This window comes from Strongylocentrotus purpuratus, unplaced genomic scaffold (assembly GCF_000002235.5).
Source record: "Strongylocentrotus purpuratus isolate Spur 01 unplaced genomic scaffold, Spur_5.0 spur5_scaffold_13, whole genome shotgun sequence".
Classification (NCBI taxonomy): Eukaryota; Metazoa; Echinodermata; class Echinoidea; order Camarodonta; family Strongylocentrotidae; genus Strongylocentrotus; species Strongylocentrotus purpuratus.
The window spans coordinates 79632-106645 of record NW_022145598.1 but is presented as its reverse complement, the minus strand read 5'-3'; the positions used below and the strand labels follow the sequence as shown (position 1 = coordinate 106645).

The following is a 27014-nucleotide window of genomic DNA, read 5'->3' as shown; positions in this document are numbered from 1 at the left end:
GTATGGTGATATACTGAGACGAAAGAGAGAGGAGGAGAAGAGATACAGGTGAGTGGAGTATGATGATATACTGAGACGAAAGAGAGAGGAGGAGAAGAGATACAGGTCAGTGGAGTATGAGGATATACTGAGACGAAAGAGAGAGGAAGAGAAGAGATACAGGTCAGTGGAGTATGATGATATACTGAGATGAAAGAGAGAGAAGGAGAAGAGATACAGGTCAGTGGAGTATGAGGATATACTGAGACGAAAGAGAGAGAAGGAGAAGAGATACAGGTGAGTGGAGTATGATGATATACTGAGACGAAAGAGAGAGAAGGAGAAGAGATACAGGTCAGTGGAGTATGAGGATATACTGAGACGAAAGAGAGAGGAGGAGAAGAGATACAGGTGAGTGGAGTATGGTGATATACTGAGACGAAAGAGAGATGAGGAGAAGAGATACAGGTGAGTGGAGTATGATGATATACTGAGACGAAAGAGAGAGGTGGAGAAGAGATACAGGTCAGTGGAGTATGAGGATATACTGAGACGAAAGAGAGAGGAGGAGAAGAGATACAGGTCAGCGGAGTATGATGATATACTGAGACGAAAGAGAGAGGAGGAGAAGAGATACAGGTCAGTGGAGTATGGTGATATACTGAGACGAAAGAGAGATGAGGAGAAGAGATACAGGTCAGTGGAGTATGGTGATATACTGAGACGAAAGAGAGAGGAGGAGAAGAGATACAGGTGAGTGGAGTATGGTGATATACTGAGACGAAAGAGAGATGAGGAGAAGAGATACAGGTCAGCGGAGTATGATGATATACTGAGACGAAAGAGAGATGAGGAGAAGAGATACAGGTCAGTGGAGTATGATGATATACTGAGACGAAAGAGAGATGAGGAGAAGAGATACAGGTGAGTGGAGTATGATGATATACTGAGATGAAAGAGAGAGGAGGAGAAGAGATACAGGTCAGTGGAGTATGATGATATACTGAGACGAAAGAGAGATGAGGAGAAGAGATACAGGTCAGTGGAGTATGATAATATACTGAGACGAAAGAGAGAGGAGGAGAAGAGATACAGGTGAGTGGAGTATGATAATATACTGAGACGAAAGAAAGAGGAGGAGAAGAGATACAGGTCAGCGGAGTATGATGATATACTGAGACGAAAGAAAGAGGAGGAGAAGAGATACAGGTGAGTGGAGTATGAGGATATACTGAGACGAAAGAGAGATGAGGAGAAGAGATACAGGTCAGTGGAGTATGGTGATATACTGAGACGAAAGAGAGATGAGGAGAAGAGATACAGGTGAGTGGAGTATGATGATATACTGAGACGAAAGAGAGATGAGGAGAAGAGATACAGGTGAGTGGAGTATGGTGATATACTGAGACGAAAGAGAGAGGAGGAGAAGAGATACAGGTCAGTGGAGTATGATGATATACTGAGACGAAAGAGAGAGGAGGAGAAGAGATACAGGTCAGTGGAGTATGATGATATACTGAGACGTAAGAGAGATGAGGAGAAGAGATACAGGTCAGTGGAGTATGAGGATATACTGAGACGAAAGAGAGAGAAGGAGAAGAGATACAGGTGAGTGGAGTATGATGATATACTGAGACGAAAGAGAGAGAAGGAGAAGAGATACAGGTCAGTGGAGTATGAGGATATACTGAGACGAAAGAGAGAGGAGGAGAAGAGATACAGGTGAGTGGAGTATGGTGATATACTGAGACGAAAGAGAGATGAGGAGAAGAGATACAGGTGAGTGGAGTATGATGATATACTGAGACGAAAGAGAGAGGTGGAGAAGAGATACAGGTCAGTGGAGTATGAGGATATACTGAGACGAAAGAGAGAGGAGGAGAAGAGATACAGGTCAGCGGAGTATGATGATATACTGAGACGAAAGAGAGAGGAGGAGAAGAGATACAGGTCAGTGGAGTATGGTGATATACTGAGACGAAAGAGAGATGAGGAGAAGAGATACAGGTCAGTGGAGTATGGTGATATACTGAGACGAAAGAGAGAGGAGGAGAAGAGATACAGGTGAGTGGAGTATGGTGATATACTGAGACGAAAGAGAGATGAGGAGAAGAGATACAGGTCAGCGGAGTATGATGATATACTGAGACGAAAGAGAGATGAGGAGAAGAGATACAGGTCAGTGGAGTATGATGATATACTGAGACGAAAGAGAGATGAGGAGAAGAGATACAGGTGAGTGGAGTATGATGATATACTGAGATGAAAGAGAGAGGAGGAGAAGAGATACAGGTCAGTGGAGTATGATGATATACTGAGACGAAAGAGAGATGAGGAGAAGAGATACAGGTCAGTGGAGTATGATAATATACTGAGACGAAAGAGAGAGGAGGAGAAGAGATACAGGTGAGTGGAGTATGATAATATACTGAGACGAAAGAAAGAGGAGGAGAAGAGATACAGGTCAGCGGAGTATGATGATATACTGAGACGAAAGAAAGAGGAGGAGAAGAGATACAGGTGAGTGGAGTATGAGGATATACTGAGACGAAAGAGAGATGAGGAGAAGAGATACAGGTCAGTGGAGTATGGTGATATACTGAGACGAAAGAGAGATGAGGAGAAGAGATACAGGTGAGTGGAGTATGATGATATACTGAGACGAAAGAGAGATGAGGAGAAGAGATACAGGTGAGTGGAGTATGGTGATATACTGAGACGAAAGAGAGAGGAGGAGAAGAGATACAGGTCAGTGGAGTATGATGATATACTGAGACGAAAGAGAGAGGAGGAGAAGAGATACAGGTCAGTGGAGTATGATGATATACTGAGACGTAAGAGAGATGAGGAGAAGAGATACAGGTCAGTGGAGTATGAGGATATACTGAGACGAAAGAGAGAGAAGGAGAAGAGATACAGGTGAGTGGAGTATGATGATATACTGAGACGAAAGAGAGAGGAGGAGAAGAGATACAGGTGAGTGGAGTATGGTGATATACTGAGACGAAAGAGAGATGAGGAGAAGAGATACAGGTGAGTGGAGTATGATGATATACTGAGACGAAAGAGAGATGAGGAGAAGAGATACAGGTGAGCGGAGTATGGTGATATACTGAGACGTAAGAGAGATGAGGAGAAGAGATACAGGTCAGTGGAGTATGATGATATACTGAGACGAAAGAGAGATGAGGAGAAGAGATACAGGTGAGTGGAGTATGATGATATACTGAGACGAAAGAGAGAGGAGAAGAGATACAGGTCAGTGGAGTATGATGATATACTGAGACGTAAGAGAGATGAGGAGAAGAGATACAGGTCAGTGGAGTATGAGGATATACTGAGACGAAGAGAGAGAAGGAGAAGAGATACAGGTGAGTGGAGTATGATGATATACTGAGACGAAAGAGAGAGGAGGAGAAGAGATACAGGTCAGTGGAGTATGGTGATATACTGAGACGAAAGAGAGAGGAGGAGAAGAGATACAGGTGAGTGGAGTATGATGATATACTGAGACGAAAGAGAGAGGAGGAGAAGAGATACAGGTCAGTGGAGTATGAGGATATACTGAGACGAAAGAGAGAGAAGGAGAAGAGATACAGGTGAGTGGAGTATGATGATATACTGAGACGAAAGAGAGATGAGGAGAAGAGATACAGGTCAGTGGAGTATGATGATATACTGAGACGAAAGAGAGAGGAGGAGAAGAGATACAGGTCAGTGGAGTATGATGATATACTGAGACGAAAGAGAGAGGTGGAGAAGAGATACAGGTGAGTGGAGTATGGTGATATACTGAGACGAAAGAGAGAGGAGGAGAAGAGATACAGGTCAGTGGAGTATGAGGATATACTGAGACGAAAGAGAGATGAGGAGAAGAGATACAGGTGAGTGGAGTATGAGGATATACTGAGACGAAAGAGAGATGAGGAGAAGAGATACAGGTCAGTGGAGTATGATGATATACTGAGACGAAAGAGAGATGAGGAGAAGAGATACAGGTGAGTGGAGTATGAGGATATACTGAGACGAAAGAGAGATGAGGAGAAGAGATACAGGTCAGTGGAGTATGATGATATACTGAGACGAAAGAGAGATGAGGAGAAGAGATACAGGTCAGTGGAGTATGAGGATATACTGAGACGAAAGAGAGAGGAGGAGAAGAGATACAGGTCAGTGGAGTATGAGGATATACTGAGACGAAAGAGAGAGGAAGAGAAGAGATACAGGTCAGTGGAGTATGATGATATACTGAGATGAAAGAGAGAGAAGGAGAAGAGATACAGGTCAGTGGAGTATGAGGATATACTGAGACGAAAGAGAGAGAAGGAGAAGAGATACAGGTGAGTGGAGTATGATGATATACTGAGACGAAAGAGAGAGAAGGAGAAGAGATACAGGTCAGTGGAGTATGAGGATATACTGAGACGAAAGAGAGAGGAGGAGAAGAGATACAGGTGAGTGGAGTATGGTGATATACTGAGACGAAAGAGAGATGAGGAGAAGAGATACAGGTGAGTGGAGTATGATGATATACTGAGACGAAAGAGAGAGGTGGAGAAGAGATACAGGTCAGTGGAGTATGAGGATATACTGAGACGAAAGAGAGAGGAGGAGAAGAGATACAGGTCAGCGTAGTATGATGATATACTGAGACGAAAGAGAGAGGTGGAGAAGAGATACAGGTCAGTGGAGTATGAGGATATACTGAGACGAAAGAGAGAGGAGGAGAAGAGATACAGGTGAGTGGAGTATGGTGATATACTGAGACGAAAGAGAGATGAGGAGAAGAGATACACTACAGGTGAGTGGAGTATGATGATATACTGAGACGAAAGAGAGAGGAGGAGAAGAGATACAGGTGAGTAGAGTATGATGATATACTGAGACGAAAGAGAGAGAAGGAGAAGAGATACAGGTCAGTGGAGTATGGTGATATACTGAGACGAAAGAGAGATGAGGAGAAGAGATACAGGTCAGTGGAGTATGATGATATACTGAGATGAAAGAGAGAGGAGGAGAAGAGATACAGGTCAGTGGAGTATGATGATATACTGAGACGAAAGAGAGATGAGGAGAAGAGATACAGGTGAGTGGAGTATGGTGATATACTGAGACGAAAGAGAGAGGAGGAGAAGAGATACAGGTCAGTGGAGTATGGTGATATACTGAGACGAAAGAGAGATGAGGAGAAGAGATACAGGTCAGTGGAGTATGAGGATATACTGAGACGAAAGAGAGAGAAGGAGAAGAGATACAGGTCAGTGGAGTATGAGGATATACTGAGACGAAAGAGAGAGGAGGAGAAGAGATACAGGTGAGTGGAGTATGGTGATATACTGAGACGAAAGAGAGAGAAGGAGAAGAGATACAGGTCAGTGGAGTATGAGGATATACTGAGACGAAAGAGAGAGGAGGAGAAGAGATACAGGTGAGTGGAGTATGGTGATATACTGAGACGAAAGAGAGATGAGGAGAAGAGATACAGGTGAGTGGAGTATGATGATATACTGAGACGAAAGAGAGAGGTGGAGAAGAGATACAGGTCAGTGGAGTATGAGGATATACTGAGACGAAAGAGAGAGGAGGAGAAGAGATACAGGTCAGCGGAGTATGATGATATACTGAGACGAAAGAGAGAGGTGGAGAAGAGATACAGGTCAGTGGAGTATGATGATATACTGAGACGAAAGAGAGAGGAGGAGAAGAGATACAGGTCAGTGGAGTATGATGATATACTGAGACGAAAGAGAGATGAGGAGAAGAGATACAGGTGAGTGGAGTATGATGATATACTGAGACGAAAGAGAGAGGAGGAGAAGAGATACAGGTGAGTGGAGTATGAGGATATACTGAGACGAAAGAGAGAGAAGGAGAAGAGATACAGGTGAGTGGAGTATGGTGATATACTGAGACGAAAGAGAGAGGAGGAGAAGAGATACAGGTCAGTGGAGTATGATGATATACTGAGACGAAAGAGAGATGAGGAGAAGAGATACAGGTGAGTGGAGTATGGTGATATACTGAGACGAAAGAGAGATGAGGAGAAGAGATACAGGTCAGTGGAGTATGGTGATATACTGAGACGAAAGAGAGATGAGGAGAAGAGATACAGGTCAGTAGAGTATGATGATATACTGAGACGAAAGAGAGAGGAGGAGAAGAGATACAGGTCAGTGGAGTATGATGATATACTGAGACGAAAGAGAGATGAGGAGAAGAGATACAGGTCAGCGGAGTATGATGATATACTGAGACGAAAGAGAGAGGAGGAGAAGAGATACAGGTCAGTGGAGTATGATGATATACTGAGACGAAAGAGAGATGAGGAGAAGAGATACAGGTCAGTGGAGTATGATGATATACTGAGACGAAAGAGAGATGAGGAGAAGAGATACAGGTCAGTGGAGTATGATGATATACTGAGACGAAAGAGAGAGGAGGAGAAGAGATACAGGTCAGTGGAGTATGGTGATATACTGAGACGAAAGAGAGATGAGGAGAAGAGATACAGGTCAGTGGAGTATGGTGATATACTGAGACGAAAGAGAGAGGAGGAGAAGAGATACAGGTGAGTGGAGTATGGTGATATACTGAGACGAAAGAGAGATGAGGAGAAGAGATACAGGTCAGCGGAGTATGATGATATACTGAGACGAAAGAGAGATGAGGAGAAGAGATACAGGTCAGTGGAGTATGATGATATACTGAGACGAAAGAGAGATGAGGAGAAGAGATACAGGTGAGTGGAGTATGATGATATACTGAGATGAAAGAGAGAGGAGGAGAAGAGATACAGGTCAGTGGAGTATGATGATATACTGAGACGAAAGAGAGATGAGGAGAAGAGATACAGGTCAGTGGAGTATGATAATATACTGAGACGAAAGAGAGAGGAGGAGAAGAGATACAGGTGAGTGGAGTATGATAATATACTGAGACGAAAGAAAGAGGAGGAGAAGAGATACAGGTCAGCGGAGTATGATGATATACTGAGACGAAAGAAAGAGGAGGAGAAGAGATACAGGTGAGTGGAGTATGAGGATATACTGAGACGAAAGAGAGATGAGGAGAAGAGATACAGGTCAGTGGAGTATGGTGATATACTGAGACGAAAGAGAGATGAGGAGAAGAGATACAGGTGAGTGGAGTATGATGATATACTGAGACGAAAGAGAGATGAGGAGAAGAGATACAGGTGAGTGGAGTATGGTGATATACTGAGACGAAAGAGAGAGGAGGAGAAGAGATACAGGTCAGTGGAGTATGATGATATACTGAGACGAAAGAGAGATGAGGAGAAGAGATACAGGTCAGTGGAGTATGATGATATACTGAGACGAAAGAGAGATGAGGAGAAGAGATACAGGTCAGTGGAGTATGATGATATACTGAGACGAAAGAGAGAGGAGGAGAAGAGATACAGGTGAGTGGAGTATGATGATATACTGAGACGAAAGAGAGAGGTGGAGAAGAGATACAGGTGAGTGGAGTATGGTGATATACTGAGACGAAAGAGAGAGGAGGAGAAGAGATACAGGTGAGTGGAGTATGATGATATACTGAGATGAAAGAGAGAGGAGGAGAAGAGATACAGGTGAGTGGAGTATGATGATATACTGAGACGAAAGAGAGATGAGGAGAAGAGATACAGGTCAGTGGAGTATGATGATATACTGAGACGAAAGAGAGAGGAGGAGAAGAGATACAGGTCAGTAGAGTATGGTGATATACTGAGACGAAAGAGAGAGGAGGAGAAGAGATACAGGTGAGTAGAGTATGGTCATATACTGAGACGAAAGAGAGATGAGGAGAAGAGATACAGGTGAGTGGAGTATGATGATATACTGAGACGAAAGAAAGAGGTGGAGAAGAGATACAGGTCAGTGGAGTATGATGATATACTGAGACGAAAGAGAGATGAGGAGAAGAGATACAGGTCAGTGGAGTATGATGATATACTGAGACGAAAGAGAGATGAGGAGAAGAGATACAGGTCAGTGGAGTATGATGATATACTGAGACGAAAGAGAGATGAGGAGAAGAGATACAGGTCAGTGGAGTATGATGATATACTGAGACGAAAGAGAGATGAGGAGAAGAGATACAGGTGAGTGGAGTATGATGATATACTGAGACGAAAGAGAGAGAAGGAGAAGAGATACAGGTCAGTGGAGTATGAGGATATACTGAGACGAAAGAGAGAGGAGGAGAAGAGATATAGGTCAGTGGAGTATGATGATATACTGAGACGTAAGAGAGAGGAGGAGAAGAGATACAGGTGAGTAGAGTATGATGATATACTGAGACGAAAGAGAGAGGAGGAGAAGAGATATAGGTCAGTGGAGTATGATGATATACTGAGACGTAAGAGAGAGGAGGAGAAGAGATACAGGTGAGTGGAGTATGGTGATATACTGAGACGAAAGAGAGAGGTGGAGAAGAGATACAGGTCAGTGGAGTATGAGGATATACTGAGACGAAAGAGAGAGGAGGAGAAGAGATACAGGTCAGTGGAGTATGAGGATATACTGAGACGAAAGAGAGAGAAGGAGAAGAGATACAGGTGAGTGGAGTATGATGATATACTGAGACGAAAGAGAGAGGAGGAGAAGAGATACAGGTGAGTGGAGTATGGTGATATACTGAGACGAAAGAGAGATGAGGAGAAGAGATACAGGTGAGTGGAGTATGGTGATATACTGAGACGAAAGAGAGAGGAGGAGAAGAGATACAGGTCAGTAGAGTATGGTGATATACTGAGACGTAAGAGAGATGAGGAGAAGAGATACAGGTCAGTGGAGTATGATGATATACTGAGACGAAAGAGAGATGAGGAGAAGAGATACAGGTGAGTGGAGTATGATGATATACTGAGACGAAAGAGAGAGGAGGAGAAGAGATACAGGTCAGTGGAGTATGATGATATACTGAGACGTAAGAGAGATGAGGAGAAGAGATACAGGTCAGTGGAGTATGAGGATATACTGAGACGAAAGAGAGAGAAGGAGAAGAGATACAGGTGAGTGGAGTATGATGATATACTGAGACGAAAGAGAGAGGTGGAGAAGAGATACAGGTCAGTGGAGTATGATAATATACTGAGACGAAAGAGAGAGGAGGAGAAGAGATACAGGTCAGTGGAGTATGATGATATACTGAGACGAAAGAGAGAGGAGGAGAAGAGATACAGGTGAGTGGAGTATGGTGATATACTGAGACGAAAGAGAGAGGAGGAGAAGAGATACAGGTCAGTGGAGTATGATGATATACTGAGACGAAAGAGAGAGGTGGAGAAGAGATACAGGTCAGTGGAGTATGATGATATACTGAGACGAAAGAGAGAGGAGGAGAAGAGATACAGGTGAGTGGAGTATGGTGATATACTGAGACGAAAGAGAGAGGAGGAGAAGAGATACAGGTGAGTGGAGTATGATGATATACTGAGACGAAAGAGAGAGGAGGAGAAGAGATACAGGTCAGTGGAGTATGAGGATATACTGAGACGAAAGAGAGAGAAGGAGAAGAGATACAGGTGAGTGGAGTATGATGATATACTGAGACGAAAGAGAGAGAAGGAGAAGAGATACAGGTCAGTGGAGTATGGTGATATACTGAGACGAAAGAGAGATGAGGAGAAGAGATACAGGTGAGTGGAGTATGATGATATACTGAGACGAAAGAGAGATGAGGAGAAGAGATACAGGTCAGTGGAGTATGAGGATATACTGAGACGAAAGAGAGAGAAGGAGAAGAGATACAGGTGAGTGGAGTATGATGATATACTGAGACGAAAGAGAGAGGAGGAGAAGAGATACAGGTGAGTGGAGTATGGTGATATACTGAGACGAAAGAGAGAGGAGGAGAAGAGATACAGGTCAGTGGAGTATGGTGATATACTGAGACGAAAGAGAGATGAGGAGAAGAGATACAGGTCAGTGGAGTATGATGATATACTGAGACGAAAGAGAGAGGAGGAGAAGAGATACAGGTCAGTGGAGTATGATGATATACTGAGACGTAAGAGAGATGAGGAGAAGAGATACAGGTCAGTGGAGTATGAGGATATACTGAGACGAAAGAGAGAGGAAGAGAAGAGATACAGGTCAGTGGAGTATGATGATATACTGAGATGAAAGAGAGAGAAGGAGAAGAGATACAGGTCAGTGGAGTATGAGGATATACTGAGACGAAAGAGAGAGAAGGAGAAGAGATACAGGTGAGTGGAGTATGATGATATACTGAGACGAAAGAGAGAGAAGGAGAAGAGATACAGGTCAGTGGAGTATGAGGATATACTGAGACGAAAGAGAGAGGAGGAGAAGAGATACAGGTGAGTGGAGTATGGTGATATACTGAGACGAAAGAGAGATGAGGAGAAGAGATACAGGTGAGTGGAGTATGATGATATACTGAGACGAAAGAGAGAGGTGGAGAAGAGATACAGGTCAGTGGAGTATGAGGATATACTGAGACGAAAGAGAGAGGAGGAGAAGAGATACAGGTCAGCGGAGTATGATGATATACTGAGACGAAAGAGAGAGGTGGAGAAGAGATACAGGTCAGTGGAGTATGAGGATATACTGAGACGAAAGAGAGAGGAGGAGAAGAGATACAGGTGAGTGGAGTATGGTGATATACTGAGACGAAAGAGAGATGAGGAGAAGAGATACACTACAGGTGAGTGGAGTATGATGATATACTGAGACGAAAGAGAGAGGAGGAGAAGAGATACAGGTGAGTAGAGTATGATGATATACTGAGACGAAAGAGAGAGGTGGAGAAGAGATACAGGTCAGTGGAGTATGGTGATATACTGAGACGAAAGAGAGATGAGGAGAAGAGATACAGGTCAGTGGAGTATGATGATATACTGAGACGAAAGAGAGATGAGGAGAAGAGATACAGGTCAGTGGAGTATGGTGATATACTGAGACGAAAGAGAGAGGAGGAGAAGAGATACAGGTCAGTGGAGTATGGTGATATACTGAGACGAAAGAGAGATGAGGAGAAGAGATACAGGTCAGTGGAGTATGGTGATATACTGAGACGAAAGAGAGAGGAGGAGAAGAGATACAGGTCAGTGGAGTATGGTGATATACTGAGACGAAAGAGAGATGAGGAGAAGAGATACAGGTCAGTGGAGTATGGTGATATACTGAGACGAAAGAGAGATGAGGAGAAGAGATACAGGTCAGTGGAGTATGATGATATACTGAGATGAAAGAGAGAGGAGGAGAAGAGATACAGGTCAGTGGAGTATGATGATATACTGAGACGAAAGAGAGATGAGGAGAAGAGATACAGGTGAGTGGAGTATGGTGATATACTGAGACGAAAGAGAGAGGAGGAGAAGAGATACAGGTCAGTGGAGTATGGTGATATACTGAGACGAAAGAGAGATGAGGAGAAGAGATACAGGTCAGTGGAGTATGATAATATACTGAGACGAAAGAGAGAGGAGGAGAAGAGATACAGGTGAGTGGAGTATGATAATATACTGAGACGAAAGAAAGAGGAGGAGAAGAGATACAGGTCAGCGGAGTATGATGATATACTGAGACGAAAGAAAGAGGAGGAGAAGAGATACAGGTCAGCGGAGTATGATGATATACTGAGACGAAAGAAAGAGGAGGAGAAGAGATACAGGTCAGTAGAGTATGGTGATATACTGAGACGAAAGAGAGAGGAGGAGAAGAGATACAGGTCAGTAGAGTATGGTGATATACTGAGACGAAAGAGAGAGAAGGAGAAGAGATACAGGTCAGTGGAGTATGATGATATACTGAGACGAAAGAGAGAGAAGGAGAAGAGATACAGGTCAGTGGAGTATGAGGATATACTGAGACGAAAGAGAGAGAAGGAGAAGAGATACAGGTGAGTAGAGTATGGTGATATACTGAGACGAAAGAGAGAGAAGGAGAAGAGATACAGGTGAGTGGAGTATGATGATATACTGAGACGAAAGAAAGAGGAGGAGAAGAGATACAGGTCAGCGGAGTATGATGATATACTGAGACGAAAGAAAGAGGAGGAGAAGAGATACAGGTCAGTAGAGTATGGTGATATACTGAGACGAAAGAGAGAGGAGGAGAAGAGATACAGGTGAGTGGAGTATGATGATATACTGAGACGAAAGAGAGAGAAGGAGAAGAGATACAGGTCAGTGGAGTATGAGGATATACTGAGACGAAAGAAAGAGGAGGAGAAGAGATACAGGTCAGCGGAGTATGATGATATACTGAGACGAAAGAGAGAGAAGGAGAAGAGATACAGGTCAGTGGAGTATGAGGATATACTGAGACGAAAGAGAGAGAAGGAGAAGAGATACAGGTGAGTAGAGTATGGTGATATACTGAGACGAAAGAGAGATGAGGAGAAGAGATACAGGTGAGTGGAGTATGAGGATATACTGAGACGAAAGAGAGAGAAGGAGAAGAGATACAGGTGAGTGGAGTATGAGGATATACTGAGACGTAAGAGAGATGAGGAGAAGAGATACAGGTCAGCAGCTCTATTGCTATTAAGCAAAACATTTTCAGCACCCTTTCAAGAATGTCAAATTGTCATACTGTGGCCTGATTTTCAGTCTCTGTCACGTTCTATGTCAGGAATAATATTGTTATGACTGTTCATGAGGGCTTCACGCATTCTAATGAAATAAAATATAAACAGCATTCCTGAGGTATCAGAAAATATATTTTTTGAGCTCTCTATATTGGCTATGATTCCCAAGGTGTCAAGTAGATATCAACACTGCAGCTTCAAGAAATATTTTGTATTTTCTTGTTTTTTCCCTCAGGCAATATGATGACATTGATTTCTACAGGCCTCGGCTCAAGCCTGCACACAGCGATCCATACCTTAATAGATATGAGGAAGATGGAAGAAGATCTAGTCGGCCAGAGTACTATGATGACTACGATAGACGGTATTTTATTTTATTTCATAGGCCCCTTTTTTCTAAAAAGAACTAAATGAATAGTTATAAATAATAACTACCATTAATCTCATTACATTTCAGTAGATGTTCTCAATTATAGGCTCTTGTTATTTGAATGAACCTTGTCCCAGTTATTTCTAAATTCATGATAATGGGAATTTTCCTATATGTCATGTAAGTTTGGTATTCTTGGGTGTTCTTTTATTTTTGTATTTGTTTATAACAAATTGTAGTGTTGATAGTTAGTGTGTCGGATCTCAGGGAAGATTTGCTAAAAAATGTGTAGTTGCCTTCTATTAACTGAAACATCATCATTTAATTCAATGGCTTATATAAAACAATGCTCAGCAAAGGGTTATCTAACTCTTTCTATTAAAGGTAATATTAAATGAAACATTTGATTTTGTTTTTAGGAGAGTTCGTTTCAGTGATGAGGTCACCCCTCCTGCTCCCAGAGATGGACCTTCTTATTCAGACAGGTGTGTAAGGGATAGAAACAAACATTACATAATCAACACTTCTTATTCAGACAGGTGTGTAGGGGATAGAAACAAACATTACATAATCAACACTTCTTATTCAGACAGGTGTGTAAGGGATAGAAACAAACATTACATAATCAACACTTCTTATTCAGACAGGTGTGTAAGGGATAGAAACAAACATTACATAATCAACACTTCTTATTCAGACAGGTGTGTAAGGGATAGAAACAAACATTACATAATCAACACTTCTTATTCAGACAGGTGTGTAAGGGATAGAAACAAACATTACATAATCAACACTTCTTATTCAGACAGGTGTGTAAGGGATAGAAACAAACATTACATAATCAACACTTCTCATTCAGACAGGTGTGTAGGGGATAGAAACAAACATTACATAATCAACACTTCTCATTCAGACAGGTGTGTAGGGGATAGAAACAAACATTACATAATCAACACTTCTCATTCAGACAGGTGTGTAAGGGATAGAAACAAACATTACATAATCAACACTTCTCATTCAGACAGGTGTGTAAGGGATAGAAACAAACATTACATAATCAACACTTCGCATTCAGACAGGTGTGTAAAGGATAGAAACAAACAATACATAATCAACACTTCTCATTCAGACAGGTGTGTAGGGGATAGAAACAAACATTACATAATCAACACTTCTTATTCAGACAGGTGTGTAGGGGATAGAAACAAACATTACATAATCAACACTTCTTATTCAGACAGGTGTGTAGGGGATAGAAACAAACATTACATAATCAACACTTCTCATTCAGACAGGTGTGTAGGGGATAGAAACAAACATTACATAATCAACACTTCTTATTCAGACAGGTGTGTAAGGGATAGAAACAAACATTAGATAATCAACACTTCTTATTCAGACAGGTGTGTAGGGGATAGAAACAAACATTACATAATCAACACTTCTCATTCAGACAGGTGTGTAGGGGATAGAAACAAACATTACATAATCAACACTTCTCATTCAGACAGGTGTGTAAGGGATAGAAACAAACATTACATAATCAACACTTCTCATTCAGACAGGTGTGTAAGGGATAGAAACAAACATTACATAATCAACACTTCGCATTCAGACAGGTGTGTAAAGGATAGAAACAAACAATACATAATCAACACTTCTTATTCAAACAGGTGTGTAAGGGATAGAAACAAACATTACATAATCAACACTTCTCATTCAGACAGGTGTGTAAGGGATAGAAACAAACAATACATAATCAACACTTCTTATTCAGACAGGTGTGTAGGGGATACAAACAAACAATACATAATCAACACTTCTCATTCAAACAGGTGTGTAAATGATAGAAACAAACATTACATAATCAACACTTCTTATTGAGACAGGTGTGTAGGGGATAGAAACAAATATTACATAATCAACACTTCTCATTCAGACAGGTGTGAAGGGGATAGAAACAAACAATACATAATTAACATTTTAAACATCTTCCAGTTATTTAGGTCCAACCTGTCAGTTTCCACATGCTAATTATTCAAATTAAATAGGCCCATTTTGTGGAGAAATACTTCCCTATCTACTCATGAATAGGGGAATTTGAATAATTCATTGATGGGGCCATATCACAATCCATAGCACTAAAAAAAAGTATACTTGACTTTAATGTAGTTTGTATTTCCCTTATTGAAGGGATAAAGGTGATGTTTAAAATAGACACATAGTGTCCTCATCTGTTGTGACAGTTTCAGTGTGTTGTTGATGAATGATACAGTGTATCACATTTCCTTTTTGTTTAGTATGGGGCTGTTCTAATACATGTGTGGCACAGCTCTTGACATAAACTAAGATGAATGATAGTATCTTCCCTTTTTGTATAGGTTGACCAGGCCACGGCAAAGGGAGAGCCTTGAAGAACCAATTCTGTATGACTGGGTAAGTCAACATCAAGTTATTGTGTACATTTTTTGTACATTTTGTGTACAGTATATATCAATTCATTGAATAGAATTCTACTCGTTCATTAGTGCGATTGTACAATCATTAGAATTATTAGAAATTGTAGGTTTATTAGCATGATGTTAAGAAAAAGTAATTTAATGAAGAAATTAATTCAATTTTTACTAATTTCATAAGGAAAAAAACAAGAACAACTTAATATTGCTATTGTTGTTTGTTATATTCAGTGAACACATGTGGGGTTATCTGAAATGGAATCTGAGACATGAGCTTGAATCTCTTGGTTTGAAGACTACCATTGATCTGGATGTCTAGCCTGTCACAGCCATGAGGCAGCATTGGCCTACGCAATATAAAAGTAAACAGTGATGGTAGCTCCCCAGATATACAGTAATCAAATATGATTCTGACAATATTTTTAATTCTGGGTTGTTGATCCTTATAGATTTGTTTGTGTTGTCAAGGAAGATTTCCCAAGTAGCAGAGATCTAGACATAAAAGAGTACATGCTCTGCAAAGCACTGCGGGATACTGGAATGGTCATCAAAACCAGAACTTATGTTCTAACTTGGTGGACTCCAATAATTAAGTACCATCTATGGTAGAAATAACACTTATATTTGTTCAAGAGAATTGTTTAAGCCCATACTAGAGGGGCTTTATATTGAGCATTGCATGTTATCATGGATTCTTGCTTCCTTTCATGTAATAATGTTAGGCATTGAATGGCACCATCTATCTACTTGCAGAGGTTTCATTGTGAGGCACACAAGGACAAAATAGAGGTCAAACAAAAGTCCAAACTGGTGCCATATACTCTTTCTGACAAGCAATTATATAAAAGATATTAAGTCATCGAGTTGGAAAAGAACAATGTCTAACCTGTATGTTTATTTATTTCTTTTTTGTGCATGATAAGAAACTGTCATAAAGATGTTAATGGTGTCATCCGATACTTATATGTTAATGTTGTGTTGTGTTGTGTGTTTCATTAATTGTATAAAGTCACAGTGAAGATGTACACAATGTATGCATTACTTGTGGATTTCCTTGTTCTATTTTGTTTGAACTTATAGAGTCAAAGCAAGGGAGGCAGAAGTCGAACATTTACTGATGGGGACAGGTAAAGACAGAGTAGGAATGATAGAGGGTGAAAGAGATAGACCAAGAGAGGGAGACACGAGAGAGAGAGAGAGAGAGAGAGAGAGAGAGAGAGACAAAAACCAAACAGGCATATTGTATAGCTCTTATTGTTGCATTAAATCCTACAAGTTTCAACATGTTATGTGTTTTGATTTCATTAAAAGTTAAAAGTAGGAGGATAGAGAGAGAGAGGGAGGGAGAGAGAGAGAGAGAGAGAGAGAGTCAAACAGATAGAGAGAGAGAGAGAGAGAGAGGGAGATGGAGAGAAGATCAGATTCATTTATCCTTTAATTTTTTTTTTAGTGGTCAAAATTATTTTTGTCTGATATCATTCTATTGATACAAATCTACAAATTAATGTTTATCTTATTGTGCTTGGTATTTTGAGATCATGTTAGAAGTATCAAGAGAACTTTGTAATGTGTAAAAAACATATGACAATATTTCTGTGCACAGGCGTAAACCAGCGTTGAAGCAAGATGACTTAGAAAGACCTCCTAGAGCCAAATCTGCAACTCTTCCTGTCGACACTGGTCTACCCCTTGGTAAATTGCTATTTATTTTCTGTTAGCTAAACATTAGACATGTAGTATTTAGCATGTACACGTTTAAGAAAAGAAAGATGTACATGTATCAGAGTACTCGGATTGTTTTATAGAGCAAAATGCTCTATATCAAATAGTTTGTAAGTTGCTCAGTTATTTCTTTATTTAGGTTTGAGAGTGAGTATCCAATCCCCCCTCCCCCTCCACCAAAAAAAAGGAAAAATATTTGTTCTCTTTTCTTCTTGCAGGGCAACGTGATACTGGAAGTGCAACCCGTAGAAAGAAAGAACAGTATAGGAAGGAACTTGAACAACAAATGGAAGAGGCTAAGGCAGCTAAAAAGAGGTTGGTTTATTATTAAAAAGTGTTTGGTTTATTATTAAAGGTATTAGTGTTGAAGGTCATCACATGGAGCTTTGGTCTGCCTCTCATCATGTTTATATCAAGAGAGAGAGAGAGAGAGAGAGAGATAGCATGTGTCATATTGCTTGCATCTTGACATTGTGTACAATACAATGATGATCTAAAACAGATTGAACCATTCTTATTGCTATGATGATCCTTTTTGTCTTGCCCACCGAAGGTGGAGGCAAGACAAAAGGATCCTAATGGCGTCTGTCCCTCATCCTTCACAAATAATGATAATAGTGAGTTCTTGTATAGCGCTCATGTCTGTCAGACTTGACACTCCTGGCGCTCCCAGTGCTGCTGCATTTTTTAATGCTTAATTGTTAGTACGATTTTACTTATGTTTGTACATTTTAAGTGATGTTATTCCTGGAAGTACAATTGTATTGTTATTTTCATATTACTACCTAATCATAAATGTTTGCCTCAAAAATTCATCAAAATTGATCTTGTTTTAGGGAGAAGGCGATGGATCAAAGTCCTGGATTCCCTGGGTCTACTAAGCCATCCGCTGCTCAGGTAAGACATGATTATTGTCAAAAGAAGATCATTTTATTTATTTTTAGAAGAGGAAAGTGAGCTAATTCTAATGATATTTGGTGATAAATAATGAGGTATATGTAGGATACAAAGTAGTCCTATGGAATCACTGTGATATATATATATATATATATATATATATATATATATAATGGTTTATTTATTCAAAAATAATATTGCAGCCCAAAAGCTGAATTGCACAATTTTTTTACAAATCTTTGACATAAAAACAAATTATAATGAACGTTGTAAAAAGCATTACACAAAATGATAACTGCATACAAAATTAGTAACACAATATATTCAACAAATAAAGCAACCTCTCCCCCATCTCTTTCTCTCAATCTCAGGTACAACAACCTCCTCCCCAGAGTTACACACCATCATTCCATCAGCAGCAGCAGCAGCAGTATGGGAATAGACCTCAACCAGTCTCTACTACACCGTACCCTGGCTCACAGTATGGCATCCAAGATATACAGGTGAATAGTGGAGTGTCATCTTTCATTTTATCTAGGCTCATTGGTATTAGGATTTGGGTTGTAATAGGGTTATACATGTACATATAAGGTTGGGGTTGATTTGATAGTGTTATTAATAGGAGTTCAAGTTAGGAATTGATTAGTATTGGAGTGATTAGTACTGATCAACTTTCAATCAAACTGTGACAAAATCTAATCACTCCTGAAAGATTAGAATTATTATATATTTTTCTTCCACACTTTCTCACTTTCAATGCATGTATTAAATTTTGTTGGGAATGATGAAACACTTTATAGACGAAGAGTAAATTTGCTAATCACATAAAGATGAAATTAGTGTAGACCTCAAACTGTCCCTGATATAATGCCAATTTGGGCTAGTTAAAGGGACTAGAAACCTGACAATGCCCTGCAGTTTGATTCTACAAGTGTTTCTTTTCTTTTCTGTTCTCAATCTGAAAGGTATCACTTGTTAAAGGTTTGTATCAAATTCAGAAGATATCATTAATAAAAAAATAAAAAAACAATTTTGACATAATAACTTGGGAAGGCAATCCAAGTTTCAGTCAATATCTTCAGAAGCAGATAATTTACCCTCGTAACACAGCGACAAATTGTCATCTTTCACTAGCACACTGATATGCTTGCATTGCTAGATACAATCTAGAAGGGTGGGGGAGAAGGAGGGAGGGTGGAGAGGGAGAGAGGAGAGGGAGGGAGGAGGTCTCTCCACTTCTTTCTACAGGGGTTCTCATGGAAATCATTGTAATGGCATTTTTATGGCATGCTTGTCATACCATAGAATTATGACTGGTTTATGCAAGTCTATAAAGGACTACTAAGAACTGTGCTTGTTTTATTCAAGCTGGACTCTGTCTTGCAAAGGTCTATGCTTGATCAGAGATGATTGAAAGCTAGTGATTAATACAATCATTGATCTCTATATTGTAGGGTTACAAGCGATATCAAATATAAGTTAAAAAATCAAATCAAATGAAGCTTTATTTATATAAGACAGGGCCCTGGAATGAGCATGAACTTGTTTAAGTAGTGTATTAACATGGGGATGTATTGATATCTTAGTCCCAGGTACCTTCATACAATGCTGGTTCCAGGCCCTACTCTCAGATTGCTCAACCAAAGGAACCTATTGGTGATCTAGGACTCAAAGAAGCATTGGCCAAATCTCAGCCAAAACTCCTGGAAAGGTAAGACACTGTTTGAATTGGAATCAAGTTCAATTGAGTTAAACTAAATTGAATTGAAACTAAATGTAATTTAGATTAGATTGGTTGAATTAAATTAGATTGAATTACATTGAGTTCAATCCAAACGAAAGGAATTGAGTTGAATTGAATTGAATTGAATTGAAATTAATGTAATTAAGTTCAGTGTGTGGATTGAAAAGGACTGAGTTGAATTGAGTTAGACTGAATTGAACTGAACTGGACATTGTTTGAACACATTCCATTTGGCAGTTTAACAATTAAAGAGACATGACTGATAAATGCTATGAAATCAACACTAAGTACTGCTACATGAAGATAGTTGTCCAAGGTACATAGAACATTTAGAGGTATGGGGTAAAAGGCTTCAGTGTTATATGTTTAGGGGCAGGCCACTTATCGGCAGTGATTTTTTGTTAGAACGTACATGGGATAAAACAGGCTTGGCTAAAGATGGTTTTAGCCTTTGGATTTTTAGAGTGGTATTGAGGCCAGCGAGTAAGACAGTTACAGCAACATCTCTTTTACCTTCAAAGTAATATATAAACTGGAATAGCCTTAGTTTAGTACTGCCCTATGACTTTACAGCAGCTCATGATTGTTAGCATCTTGCTATTATTATACTTATACCCAAAGAAATACATCTTTGTTTTTCCCCGTTCTTACCCCAAATATACACCAGGGATTTGACTTTTTTAACAGGACATTAGCTGGCACTGTATAAAAGTGTAATTTGTGTTTTTGTATTTAAGATATACTGAATGAAGGTAGAAATATTGGCTGAATTATAGAGATGGTTTAATACCCCCTTGCTGCGATTTGTGTACATAAATACATGTGGAACCAACGCAATGTAATTCCAGATACCTTAAGGGGACTATTATGAAATCATTTAGACTGTACCCGTAATAAACAAATATTAAATGCATTTATGATATAGTGCCTTGCTAGGTAAGTGTGACTAACCAAAGTACGTACAGTGTGACTGACCAAAAAATGTAGATTGTGACTGACTAAAGTATGTAGAGTGTGACTGACCAAAGTATGTAGAGTGTGACTGACCAAAGTACGTAGAGTGTGACTGACCAAAGTACGTAGAGTGTGACTGACCAAAGTAAGTGCAGTGTGACTGACCAAAGTACATGCAATGTGACTGACCCAAAAATGTACATGTACAGTGGGACTGACCAAAGTACGTACAGTGGGACTGACGAAAACGTGACTGACCAAAGTACGTACAGTGTGACTTACCACAGTACGTACAGTGTGACTGACCAAAAAATGTACAGTGTGACTGACCAAAGTACGTACGGTGTGACTGACCAAAGTGACTATGACAACTCTACAATAACAGCTCCTTCTTGAGAACTGAATGCATTATTAGCTCTCTTTAGAAAGAGAAGGATGAAAAAGATGAGGCTCGTTTTTTGAATTTTGGCTAACGGCTGTGATTTACAAAGTCAACAGTATCAGGGCTCGACAATAAACAGTAAAGGACAACTTCTCATGCAATTATTTGACTTTTTATTTGCTTGACATGGCTAGTGGCTCTCCCACTCCACCCCAAACAACAGCAAAACAAACAGAAAGTTAAGTTATCAACAATTTGAATTACATCAAATTTCAAGCAAACAGAAAAACAAACTGGAGACTTAAAAACTACCATTAAGGACTTGAGTAAGAAGAGCCATGTGATTTTGTAGGTTGATATTATTGATGTAAGTGTGCACATGTCATTGTAGCATGTAATTAACATGTGTTGATCTGTATTAAAGTGCTGCGTAGAAATGTTTGATTCAAAAGTAAACAATTTGTTTGTGACTAAGCTTGCTAGGATGAAGGTTTTCTCTTTTTTTCTTGTTCTTAGACCATTCTCTTTGAATTACCCTCAACCATCAACAATCAACCAACCGAGTACCAATACAGATCCATACATGTATTACGGCATGAGGAATCCACTAGAACCAGATCCTAATCCAAGTGAGTAGTCAAACTTCTTAAAGGAATAAAAAGGTAGTTGTGCCTTCTGTATAATATTTATCTATTTATCATATTATAACAATTGTTATTGTTATAGCTCTATCACTTACTATGTCATTATCTACCTGTCCAACAGCCAGCACCATATAATGTTATTATTAATCATGATTTGAATAGCAGCCTTTTCACACAGGGATAACATTCATTGTATCTAAAGCTGTTTAGTTTAAAGCTCTTTAACTAAACAGCTTTAAAGTAAATTTTCCCTGTGCGAACGTGGTTTATACGATGTTCGTGCAGATACATATCACATATTTAGTTTAAAAGTAATTTTCATTTCATTTGTTCTGTAAAGCGCTTGGAAACTGTATTTGTATGCCAGCGCTATATAAATCTTAGATGTTATTATTTTGTTATTATACAAACATTCGATCTAAAGACGGTTCAAAGCAGACTGCAGATACGAAGTCCGTATCTAAGAGGCAAGACATTTTGTGTGTGAACGGGTATACGTCCTTTACTGGGTGGAGTTGAGACTGCATGGGTGCCAATCTGCCTGATAGTAAACACAATCCAATCGAAAAGATATTTGATACAGCGCCTTTTCCTTGCGGTTTTAAAGCGCTGCACACACTGCTTCACAATGTTTGGGCCACCTATAAACAAAAGTTGGTTACTTCTCAAAGATCAGTTAAGTATATGTATATCATGTAGGCTGGTAATAAAGTACTTTCTAGCAGAATAGATGTGACTTTAGTCATTTCTTAAAGTGGTCAACAGATGAGGCCGTCTGCACTGCAGTAGGTAGCTGGTTTCACAGTTTTGGAGCAACCGATGGAAAAGACAATTCACCAGCACGTTTCTTGGAAAGACACTGAGTGAGCCAGATGGATGATGATGAGCTGGTATTTCGGACTCGAGGACAACAAATCATGCAGTCTGCAATGTACAGGGTACATCGGTGGTTATGAGACTTGTAGATCGGCAGTAGGATCTTAACAGCTATTCTCTGCCGTTCTCTGAAGTTCAAGTCGAAGAGGTTGTATGTGAGTTCGAAGAGGAGCAGAGAAGGTCCCTTTGGCTGAGAACTCTGAAGAGACTGTTGCAGTAGTCTAGTCTAGAAAGGACAAGAGCCCTCATCGCAGCGTGGCATGTTGGCTTATTGATAAACTGCCTCACCCTCCACAGGTTACGTAGGTGGTACTTGATGCTTTTGCTGAGAAGGTTGACATGAAAGCTTGAGTTACAGATGGTTCTAATGAATCAGAATTATTCTTGACATGAATCATTTTTTATTGCTACTACCTTTGGTTCTTGTTTCTATTTATTTATCAACATGAAGAATCCCAAGCAGGGAAGATCTGGGTAGGAGAGATGACCAAGTCACTAAGCAACTTAGGCGGTAAAACACTTCATCCCCATCACCTGATACCAATCATTTATAATCTGCATGTAGTAACCTGTTTGATTTGTAGTTTGTAGAATAACAAATTTGTCTCATATCCTTTGCACTGAACTTTGTTAGAACTGGTTTAAAGTAACACTTTACATTATCTTTTACCATTTTCTGTTCTTCATACAAATTTTAGGTCATTTGATCTGACATCAGATATTTAGCCTCGCACAAATCTTATTTTTTTAGAGTATTAACCTCTTCAACTCTTTGAAGCACTTCTTTTCCCCATATCCACAGATGTCATTTGGTGTCAGAAGATCACTTCTATGTAGATAAACAGAACTTGTAAAAGATGCACATTTCTTCACACCATTAAATGTTTGTTTACTTCCTGTATATAATACACACATCTCTCACATTATGACCCATTCTCTGCTTCAACATGTACATGTACAGGCGTGCAGTTTTTTTCAATCAGAAGCAGAAGTATGTGGTGTTTATTAACTTAACTTTACCTTGCAGATAGCACTTGTTTGTTATTATGCCACAATTGAAACTGTACATACTTGGCACACTTCAGGTAGACAGTTGCATATACCGGTATAGAGTGTTTCTAATTATTCATGTAGTATAATGTAGCTAAATGCTGGTGTACATGTTTGTAACCACGATATGAAGTTACTTTATAATACTCTGTGGCTGCCAATCACAAGGTGATTTGTAATTGGTCAGTGAAATGATTGCACCTCATTATTTCTACTTACTGTTGATCTTAACCTTAATTCTGTATTCCATCTCAGGGTTGGTATTAGGGTAAGGAGATGACATAAGGTTAACCTAACCTTAATTCTGTATTCCATCTCAGGGCTCGGATTAGGGTAAGGGGGTGAGATAATGTTACCCTAACCTTAATTCTGTATTCCATCTCAGGGTTGGGATTAGGGTAACGGGTTGAGATAAGGTTACCCTAACCTTAATTCCTTCCTAATACTGCAGCACTTGCCACAGAAGCAATTATTGTAGCATTGGACCAATGAGGCATACTTTTTTAATGTTTTGAATAAGAAAGCTTTGATACAAGTGTAGTTTACATGCTGGATGCTGGTATGAATTATAGCACCTTATTGATTTGTACATATTGACATGAAGAAAAATGCAAATAGGGATGTAAAGAAAGTACCTGTGTGCAGTAAAAGCTTGTACATACACAAATGTACATGTACCGTAAATCTCCGTATATAAGGCGCACTTTTTTTCCGTCGCCAAAAATCAAAAGTCGGGGTGTGCCTTATACTTGTCTCTTATAATTTGTTGATCAATACAGAAATGTGAAATACACTATGCTTGACTTTACTGCATCAGTTTTTGAGGAGGTACATGTATGAAAGGTCATGGATGGACTGTATCATTTTTGATATTAGATGTAAGTTCTCCAATCAATCACAGGTTCATTGAACTGCATTTATTAGAGAATGTACAATTGACTTGGATCAATCTTCAGAAGACATTATCATTCATTAAAGATAAAGATCAGTTATGGTCATGCAATTGCATCGTGAAAGAAACATTGTGGAATCGATCAGAAAAGGTTGATCATCTAGCATATAAGTATTGGTGTGTACTGCAAGGTTCTGGAATCATCAAAATGATAAGAAATTCGGCCCAGTCTTAGTAAAGTTACAAGCACTGTACACAGAAAGATGTATATGGAACTACGCGACATGTGCGCAACATGTGCACGATATCTATCAGGTCCAAATAAATATAATAATTACCAAATATATCAATTAGTAGGCAGGTTTCTCAGCAAAATTTGTATCATCACGTATTAGTCAAAACATATTCTTTCACAATAAGAGCTTCCATTTCATTTTTTGAGAGGGGGCGTTTCCAAAACTGGTCTTTACCTCTAAAGTCAGCAACTTCCACCTCTAACAAGAGGTTACTCACTCCCTTCCACCACTTCTTATCTCCACCATCCTCCTCATTTTCAACAACCTACTGCTTTCTTTCTTTACCACATATTTCCATGAAATATTTGGTCTTCCTTTCCATCTTTAATACCATCCACTTCCAGATCCAATGGTTTAGATTATGTGTATGTCACTTTCAGATTGAAATACGGTCATAATAAATAATTAGATTACTAATTTATTGTCTAGACTAAAAGGAAGTTCATTTGTTTGCTGTTATGATTGGATTTTAACATCATCATTGTAAATTGCACAGTTGCCAACGTTATATAAAAAGTACATATCAAATAGACCAACCTGTAGGCCTACTGAAAACTCACTATGTAATCACTTAATCTTTCCATTGAGCAGGAACTCTGACAGGGAAAAATGCAGATGCTTTTTCAGGTAAATACAAAGAGTAAAGTGTTTCATATGGTTTGAAGTCTGAGCCTAAATGTTCTTGAGACATAATATGTTCTGTACATTCATTTAAAGTGTGATTCAGATTAATCTACACACATCTTAATACTTAAGTCGTTCAACCACAGAGAAACTTGTACATGCTCTTATTTCATCACGCTTAGATTTCTGTAATTCTATTCTCTATCTGCTCCCTAACACACAACTTTCTCGACTCCAGAAACTGCAAAATACTGCTGCACGTATTGTCACACTTTCTTCTCGTAGAACCCACATCACCCCCATTCTCAAAACTCTTCACTGGCTCCCGGTATGTGACCGAATTATTTTTAAGTTGTTGTTGCTAGTTTTCCATTCCTTGTATGACTCTGCTCCTTCCTACAATATCAAGTTGACTGTTAAGTATAAGCCTACAAGACATCTTCGTTCATCTCAATCCTCCTTATTAGTTGTCCCTAAGACGCGCAGTTCCTGGGGGGATAGAGCATTTTCTCATTCTGGTCCGTCCCTTTGGAATAAGCTGCCAGTTAGTATTCGTAATTTAACTACCCTTCATGCCTTCAAAGTTGCTCTAAAAACCCATCTCTTTCTAAACAGTGCTATCTAATCATGTCAATGTAGCGTTATAATTTGTGTTTTAGTTTACTTTATTTTAGTTAAGAAGTTATATTTTTGTGACAGTAATACATGTATGTACAGCGCCATGAGCGTCAGAGCCTGGCGGATACCGGCGCTATATAAATATCCATATTATTATTATTATTATTATCTACAATGTTATACACATACTGGATGATATACAGTCAGAAATATACACATTAGGTCTTAAAGAGTTACTTTTGACTTGTTCCACATGTTTTAGATGTACTGTAGATTCCTTTCCATAAGGTTATTCAATGTACAGTATGCCACATTTGGTAAATTTGAACTCATTTTCGTTCTCCTAATGTAGTATGTGTACATGTGTACAGGTTATTAACTAAAATGTAAATGATTTCCCCTCTATTTGCATGCCTGCCTCTCACTCAGTTTCATCAAGGCCTAACAAGCTAGATGGTATGATATTATCATGGGTTACTCTTTATTTGCTGCCTAAGACTAATACATTCTTTGGATTGCTACATTTCATATATGTACATATGATGATAGTCACATGATGGTAATCACATGATGATTATATGATAGTCGCACATGGTGGTAGTCACACATGATGGTCACACATGATGGTAGTCACATGATGGTAGTCACATGATGGTAGTCACATGATGGTAGTCCTAACCCCCATTGTTAGTTCCATTAGTCTACAAAGTTGGCAAGAGTTAATGTTTATTCTCATCTAGTATTTCTTTCATACATGTACATATGTACATGTAGTAGTCCTCATCATCTGAAAAGTTGAATAAGAATATTAAGAAAACAAAAAACCAATGTAGACTTATGATTAGTACATGTAATGAAACACAGGTATTTTGTTGTTGGAGGAAGGTTCAAAGATATATGTACATAAAGATTATATTTTCTTTTTTTCAATTCAATTTCAATTTCA

General features: G+C 39.3%; 1 protein-coding gene across 5 annotated transcripts in view; it reads left to right on the top strand.

Moving 5' to 3' along the window:
* The window catches only part of LOC100892823 (centrosome and spindle pole associated protein 1), an 87239-nt gene that overhangs the window by 15970 nt on the left and 44255 nt on the right, over nucleotides 1–27014 (top strand). For all 5 annotated transcript variants that reach the window (XM_030982658.1, XM_030982656.1, XM_030982655.1 and 2 more), the window contains exons 7-17: nucleotides 12779–12907; nucleotides 13333–13398; nucleotides 15295–15349; nucleotides 16450–16496; nucleotides 16973–17061; nucleotides 17310–17406; nucleotides 17928–17988; nucleotides 18360–18491; nucleotides 19575–19699; nucleotides 21585–21697; nucleotides 23040–23099. In XM_030982658.1, coding sequence (XP_030838518.1) covers nucleotides 12779–12907; nucleotides 13333–13398; nucleotides 15295–15349; nucleotides 16450–16496; nucleotides 16973–17061; nucleotides 17310–17406; nucleotides 17928–17988; nucleotides 18360–18491; nucleotides 19575–19699; nucleotides 21585–21697; nucleotides 23040–23099 — 974 coding nt within the window. The remainder of the gene's footprint in view (nucleotides 1–12778; nucleotides 12908–13332; nucleotides 13399–15294; nucleotides 15350–16449; nucleotides 16497–16972; nucleotides 17062–17309; nucleotides 17407–17927; nucleotides 17989–18359; nucleotides 18492–19574; nucleotides 19700–21584; nucleotides 21698–23039; nucleotides 23100–27014) is intronic.